General features: G+C 39.6%; 2 protein-coding genes across 2 annotated transcripts; one reads left to right on the forward strand and one right to left on the reverse strand.

Moving 5' to 3' along the window:
* Positions 736–1713, reverse strand: LOC109130891 (uncharacterized mitochondrial protein AtMg00810-like). Its single transcript, XM_019240982.1, has one exon. The coding sequence runs from the start codon at positions 1711–1713 to the stop codon at positions 736–738; it is 978 nt and encodes a 325-aa protein (XP_019096527.1).
* Positions 5619–8034, forward strand: LOC104766933 (F-box protein At2g16365-like). The gene is made up of 3 exons (XM_010490907.2): positions 5619–5927; positions 6275–7026; positions 7109–8034. Exons 2-3 carry the CDS (start codon positions 6321–6323, stop codon positions 7789–7791), a joined length of 1389 nt encoding a protein of 462 aa, XP_010489209.1. The 5' UTR covers positions 5619–5927; positions 6275–6320; the 3' UTR covers positions 7792–8034.

Consider the following 8034-nt stretch of genomic DNA (forward strand, 5'->3'; position numbering starts at 1 on the left):
ATTATTCTCTTATTAATTTCTATTTGTTTAATGATTATTGTAAAATAGGTTTTGGAATAAAGGGAAGTTTCCTATGCTACCAATCACCAGCTCCATGTAAAATGGGAGGAGACGATGGATGCACCCAGTTTTGTGTTAAAGAGATAAACGATCAAGTATATGGTATATGTATGAGTGGCTCATGTTGTTGTGTGATAAAGATGTAATAATCTATCCAAATATTTGTATATTGCTACTTCAACAAAGTCACGAATTTTCATACAGCTTTGTTAATCTATACCGAAGTTTCGGAATCCTTAAGACTAAACGAATGAATAACTTACACATAATCAAACAAACCAAAACAAGATATTTAAAGGATTACATAATAAATTTACAAATATTAAAAGGGTTATATGGATCTTTTCTATGATAAAAAGTGCATCCGAAAGATACATACTTTTCGCCTCTCTGTTTGAACAACTGGATTTTGTTGTCAGGCTGTTGTTGCAGCTCTCATGATGAGCATATACATAGTTGGGACTTAATCAGTTGTCTGATGTTGGAGATTTTGTTCTATGTCTCTCTTCATTTTCTTCATTTTACGGTTTTCTGTAAACCCTAAACGTGAAACACCAAACTGCGGATACCCCTTCTCATTAAATTATGTCACCAATATATACAAAAGTGTATGAATGTCGTGCAAGTAATATCTATACAAATATGGAAACAGAATATTACATATTTTTTTGTCTATCACTCCCCCGCAGTGGAAGCGTTGGTTGGTATGACGTCGAGACTGTTACGAAAAGCGGTGAACAATGGTGTTGGAAGTCCTTTTGTGAAGATGTCCGCGTACTGGTGCGATGATGGGACATGGAGGACTCGTATGGTACCGAGAGCAATACGTTCGCGAACAAAGTGCAAATCGATCTCTACATGCTTAGTGTGTTGATGTTGAACAGAGTTGGTAGAGAGGTACACCACGCTGACGTTGTCACAGTAGACTAAGGTGGTTGCTGTCAAGGGACAATGTAGTTCAAAAAGAATGTTCCGAAGCCAGGTTGTTTCCGCCACAGCATTGGCGACGCCTCTGTACTCGGCTTCTGCACTGGACCGTAAGACAGTGTGTTGACGCTTTGCGGACCATGAAATGAGATTTTCACCGTGGAAGATGTAATAACCAGAGGTTGAGCGTCGTGTGGAAGGACAACCTGCCCAGTCGCCGTCCGTATATGCTACAAGTCCGGAAGTCTTGGTTGGGTATAGCTGCAAACCAAATTCGAGTGTGCCTTTAACGTACCTTAGTATCCGTTTGAGGGCCTTGTAGTGAATCTCGCGAGGATCATGCATAAACAAGCACACTTGTTGAACGGCAAAGGAGATATCCAGTCTTGTCGTCAAATATTGAAGTGTGCCATCAAGGCTACGGTAAAGGGTCGGATTAGGAACCGACGGACCAATTCCGGCAAGTTTAGTGCGTGTATCCGCCGGTGTGGTGCAGGGGTTACAATGAGTCATGTTGGCGCGATGAATTATATCAGCTGCGTAGTTTCGTTGGTTGAGGTAGAGACCTGATGCGTTCCTTGTTATGGTGATGCCAAGAAAATAATGGAGCTCTCCGAGATCCGTCATTTCAAATTCGTTGCTAAGAAAAGAGACAATACGGTTGAGCAGCGCCGTGGAAGATGCGGTGAGACCGATGTCATCCACATAAAGAAGGAGATAGGCCATGCCATCAGCGTGGTTGTACACAAAGAGTGATTGGTCGCCTTTGCTTTGTTTAAAACCGATCCGACGAGCATACTCTGCAAACCATTGATTCCATGCGCGCGGAGCTTGTTTGAGGCCGTAGAGCGAGCGTCATAGGAGACAGACGTGGTCGGGTTTGCCGGGATCGCGGAAGCCCGGTGGCTGATGCATATAGACCGTTTCATCAAGATTCCCATTGAGTAAGGCATTTTTGACATCAAGTTGGTGGATCAGCCACTGTCGAGAGAGAGATAGATCAAGAACAAGACGGATAGTCACCGGCTTCACGACCGGACTGAATGTCTCATCGCAGTCCACACCGACTTCTTGCGATTTCCCATTTGCGACTAAGCGGGCCTTGTACCTGGAAAGATTGTCGTCTGCACAAAACTTATGCGTAAAAAGCCACATAGAACGCACAATATTAATGTTTTCAGGTCGTGGTACAAGATCCCACGTCTTCTTTTTAATTTGAGCATTATATTCCTCATGCATGGCTGGATTCCAGTTAGGATCCTCTAGAGCTTTAAGGTGAGATGAAGGGAGGGGAGAAAGAACGGTGGTATGAAGAGAAAGGGGTTGTCTCGGCTTGAAAATACCTCGTTTACTATGTGTCACCATAGGGTGAGACGTCGCAGGTGGAGGTGGAGCAGCAACTGGCGGAGCCGGCGGGGGTACCGGTTCCGTCGGAGTGGGTGGCTGCGGAGGTGCTGTGTTTTCGACTGGTGGTGTATAGAGGGGACGAAGGAGAGGCGATGGTGAGATAGGCACATTTGTTGGTGCGACGGAGGGAGGAATTTGTGTTGTTCGGGAGAAAGGAAAAATAGACTCAGCAAAGATAACATGACGGGAAATTATTAGCTTGCGAGTTTGAAGATCAAGACATCGGTATCCTTTGTGATTGGTGGGATATCCAAGAAAGACACAGGCGGTGGAACGAGGAGCTAATTTGTGTGGTGTGACGGAAAGGAGATTGGGATAGCACAAGCAACCGAAGACTCGATGGTGAGTGTATGCGGTTGGCTTACGAAATAGCTTTGTATAAGGAGTGTCATTGTTGATGGAGGATGAGGGGAGTATATTGTGCCGTAGATCCACATTTTGACGATGCCGTCACGTTCCTTCCAAGGAGTGTCCTCGGCATTGGATGGAGTAGATGTTCCGTCATGAAGGCCGTAGACGCCGAAGCTGTTACAGTGGGTCTCGAAGAGTTCACGCCAGGCGTCGTAGTTCCTCTTCTGCATGTCGAGGACGAGAGGGATGTGTGACTTAATGTAAGTCACGGTGAAGACTTTGTGAACCGGTTGAGCCATCGAGGAAGGAAGTAATAGAAGAGAGAATAAAGAAGAGATTTAGTGTTTTAGGAGAAGGAGCACAGGAGGGTAAGCGAGAGAAGAGAAGAGAGAGGAAGATGAGAGCGGCGGAAGATTTTTTTTTTAGGGCTCTGATACCAAGTTACAAAGCAAGACTCGATGCCCGATGCCCTTTCTCATTACATTATGTCACCAATATATACAAGAGTGTATGAATGTCGTGCAAGTAATATCTATACAAATATGGAAACAGAATATTACATTTTTTTTCTATCAACCCCTTCGTGTTCGGTTTGCACTTCTGATGTAAATTGTGATCATTTTAAGCTTCCGAAAGAAGATGGAACACTACCATGTTTATGTGAGATAGCCGTGGCTGAGTTGTACACCTTGAAACGAATGGTACTTTCTCCAAACCTTCAACATTATAAGTTTAAAACAAAGATTTTAGAGTTGATTTCAAACAGAATGTGGGTTTCTTGGAGATCAAGATTCTAATAAAGCATCTGGAGTGAGGGATGGAACTACTATAAGATAGAGGAAGATTTTAAGAACTGTCAAATACCCTTCAGGAGGACATGAACTTGGTTATATCTTTTGGACAAGACAAAAACAAGGACATTTACATATGTTCTCATATGGATTTTTGTTAGAAGGCCCTGGCTTTAGAACAAAATAGGTTAGAGATGGATGAATCACTACTACACCTTTATAAGGGTATATATATAATAACAACAACAACACCAAAATGGTGTTTATGTGTCATCCTAGATCCCAAGTCACCATAATAGATGACTTCTTTGGCCAAGTCGTGCAACAAAATCTTAATTACAAACGCATTGTATTCTCAACATGATCGGACACGCCTAAAATGTCAATATGATCATAGCCGTGCCTACGCTACCCTCAATTATAATTCTTCTAAAACTGTCTAACACGCCAGATCATAATAGTAGACTGTGAAAAGGTTCATTATGACTTTTAGAACGGTGTCTAATGCATCTCCATCTAACCACCTTAGTCCGAGAATTATATTCTCCATAAATTCCTTGTGCCCAATTTTTTTTTTTTGATTTAAAACAGTTTATTTATTTTCCGTTTTTGATAGTTACTTGTTTCACAAAACTTCATGTTTATTTTAGCTATATTCAATCTTCATAATTTCATAGTGCAATTGCTTGGTCTCTGTGAATTCGATTCTGAAGTGTTACAACGACACCAATCTATGGTTGAATGCACATTAGGTTTTAATTGACCTTGGTTGAGTGCACAACTGCACATTAGGTTTTAATTGACCTTGGTTGAGTGCACAACCGAGACTGTTGATCGTGTGGTTGAGTGCACACCGTTTGGTTTGGTTTGTTTCGATAATACCTTTTCGATATTCTGCAGTCCTTTTACAGAGATAGGTCTTCAGAAACTATCTCCAACACCACCTAAAACTCGAATGGACAAAACCAAACCAAACACAAACCCATAAGGAATTAGGAATACGAACCAAACAAAACATGACAGAAGCGAATAATCCGGTTAGAGTTCAGGTATATTCTTTTAATAATCCAATCAAACAAACCAAAAGTACAAGATAAAAAAAAAATTGAATTGCCCACCCTTACCATATCCCCTAATAGAATGAGGTGCGTTGACATGAAGAAAAAATCAAACACATTTAACAAAGTAAGATATCTCTTAAACTTTATGGACAAAGAAGATATTTACAACTTGACGACATATAGGGGTGTCAATTGGACTAGCCCGGCCCGGCCGGCCCGAAACGCGTAAAGTCCGCATATGTTTGAGCTCGGTCCGGTTCAGCCCGAAATATTTCCGAACCTATATTTCAAAGTCCGAGTCCGGCCCTAACAGGATTACAGGGCTTTACGGGCTTTTGTGAACTTATCTTACGGATCAAAAATTCAAACTTATAAGTCTTGAAAATCAATGTTTAAAGGTGCGCTATAAACAAATCAATCAAAATTTTAATAGTTCATTTATGTTCACTAAAACTAACTTAATTTAAAAGAAAAAGTTAAAAACTAAATAAGATTTTTATTCTTTAACCAAATAAATTAATATATAATTCATATAAAATATCACAGATTAAAATTTTAAAAGTATTAAGTAAGGTTATTAAGTAAATATAAAAACGAGAATGAGAGTTTTAAATTTTATTTACAATAAATCATTAATCAAATATTGCAATCAAATAAATATATTAAAAACTGTACAAATATATTTGTTTAAAGGCTTTTCGGGCTGGCCCAGAAAACCCTATAGCCCGAACGGGCTGAGCCTGAAAAGTTCAATTTTTTCTAGACAGATATATTTAAACCCGAACTCAGTATTTTTCAGGCCGGGCCGAGTCAGCCCGCAGACTTTGGCCCTAATTGACATGCCTACACATAACAAAAAAAATAATATCTAGATATATATATATATATATATATATATGTACAGTTATTGTTGTGATATTATTGTTGCCCATTTGCATTAGACATGGTAGAGGAATGAACACGTCATTTCTCAACTAAAATAACTTTTAAACTTAAAATAAAAATTCCAAAATCATTGTCATTCGTCGATGCAATACAAAATACGAGGTTTCTTTTTAACACCTTCTTCTTTGTGTAGTACAAATAGACAGAAGATTGTGTGTGAGAGAGATTTACATATCTTCTGCTCTTTCCGACAAAAGCCCATCTCTTCTGTCTGATTATCTTCTAAAGGTTTTTTTTTTCATCAAGAAGGATGATACTACTCATAATTTTGTGTTAGGCCTTTTTTTTCTTTTTGATCTCTTCGGAGAATACAAGAAAAAAAAAAAAATCGAACTTAGTTTTATTTCGTTGTGTTGGACAGTGTACCTCCACGTATTTGTCTCTGGTAATAATAATCTCCATCACAAATTCTCTCTTATTTTCATTTTTTGTTTTTGTGTCTGATGATAATTGTAAGTATAATATGTGATTCTCACCTTTGTTTGATGAAGCTTTGTGGCCTCTTCTTAGGTTTAATTTCTTGTTTGTTTTCAATTTTGAGATTTTTGTGAAATTTGGTGAAGGAAATTTTGAGATCACAGTAAATAATCCACTTGCTTGATGAATTTTTGAAAAGAAATGTAGTGATTTGAGCGGAATTAATCTATAAGCTTGATGATGCTCAAGTTTAGTGTTTTTATTTGTTTTTGGATTATTAATTATGGTTGAAATAAATGATTTTTTACTTCTCAGGTGATTTGATTCAGGCCTCTTCTACTGGAGAAGATCTGTAGGTACAATGTCTGAACAGGTTATGGTTGTGGGTAAAGGTAACAAAGGAATCAGCAAGACTTCCTCAGTGCAGCCATATGAATCAGCTTGGTTAGGTCGTTGGACTCAGTTAGGTAATGAAGTGAATCACAGTAATGGTGTTGAGTCCAAGTGTTCTAAGGTGTTGATTAGGCCTGAAGATGGTAATGTTAAAGAGAATCATGGAGTCGAGGTATTACCGTTTCCTATGTTTAAGGTTTCTCATAAGAAAGAAAGCAATAAAGCAAAGCTTCAAGCTTCAACGAAACAGTCTTTCTACGAAGAAGTGGGTTCGAGCTCGAAAGCTATGGCTAATAGAATGCCTTGGATGTATCCACAAGGAGAGAAATACAGTCCTGATTTCCCAATTCAAGAAAAGACTACACAAAACTTGCTAGAGTTGATAAGACCAGTGAGGATTTACGCAACAGTTGACTCGGTTAACTTGCCAGAAGAGGATGGTCATCAGCTATTCAAGGGCTCAACGGTTTCCATGAAACTGAAAGGGAAGATTGTTGGTGGGTACCTTGATCTGTTTCCTAATCTTGACCACTGCCATAATAAAGGAGGAGCAAGGCTTGAATCTCTAGAAAGTTCAAAGAATACTGAAGAAGAAGATGGGCCAAGAAACAATGAATCATCAGCCGAGACTGATATCTTAGAGATGGATAAGCTTCATACGATACATCTTTCAGGTATAGTGACACCTTAAGAATACACCTACTTGCTCTCTGTATCTTTTTCATACTTTGTCTGATTCTCTTTTCGTCATGACAGGCTCCAATTCTTCATCAACTAAGGTAAGAAAAGGCGATTCAGGCATTCCTAGGAATGAAATACCTGACATGAATGAAGAACCACCTCTGGTTCTCGATAGAGAGAATTCAGTAGAAGGGTATCAAGGAGAGACAAGCAACTCGGCTACTCAAAGTATGAATGCAGAACATTTCCTGTTCAGAGAGTGCAAACGTGTGAGATTGGAAGAAGAAGCGGAACCAAGCAGTAGATGGGTCAAGCGTCTGAAGACAAACGCCTCGGATTCCAGCGGACATGATGAAACCAAGAGCATGATGAAGGGTAAAGAAGCATCACCAGGACACAAAGGGAACAACAACCTATTCCTTGAAATCATGAAATCTGGAATCAACAATCTCCAACCAAGAAATCAAGAACCTGTAACTTCACAAATCAAGAATCTGAACCAGGGAGGAGGAGAAGAAGATATTACGCTTCTGCATCCATGGATCCAGAGATGGTGCAAGAAGAAATCTACATCAACAGATCAACTAGGAGGGCAAGAAGCTAGCTTTGAGCCAGAGAACCAAAAGGAGATAGAGAAGAAGCATTTTCCAAGTATTGCAGCCATGGCACTGATGGGTAAAGCTCTGAGCGGTTTAAACCCCTATGCTCTCAGAAAGACCGACTCTCTCATGGTCTGGAATGCTCGGGATTTGAGGTAGAAAACCAAATCATCATCGTAGAGACAAGAACAAGATAGCAAGCTTGCTACAATCAAATTCGTGTAAGATTTTGACAGGTTCCTCTACAAGTGTCAGTGTGACTATTCTTATAATAGTTTCAGCAATGTATGAATATACCTATTTGCATCATAAACCTTCTTTGTCAATCGCTACAGCATCACTGTTCTGATTTGTAACTGGTTGTAAGTAAACCCATTCTGTGAAAATCTTGATTGAAGGAAA

The sequence above is a fragment of the Camelina sativa genome, chromosome 19, assembly GCF_000633955.1.
Source record: "Camelina sativa cultivar DH55 chromosome 19, Cs, whole genome shotgun sequence".
Lineage (NCBI taxonomy): Eukaryota > Viridiplantae > Streptophyta > Magnoliopsida > Brassicales > Brassicaceae > Camelina > Camelina sativa.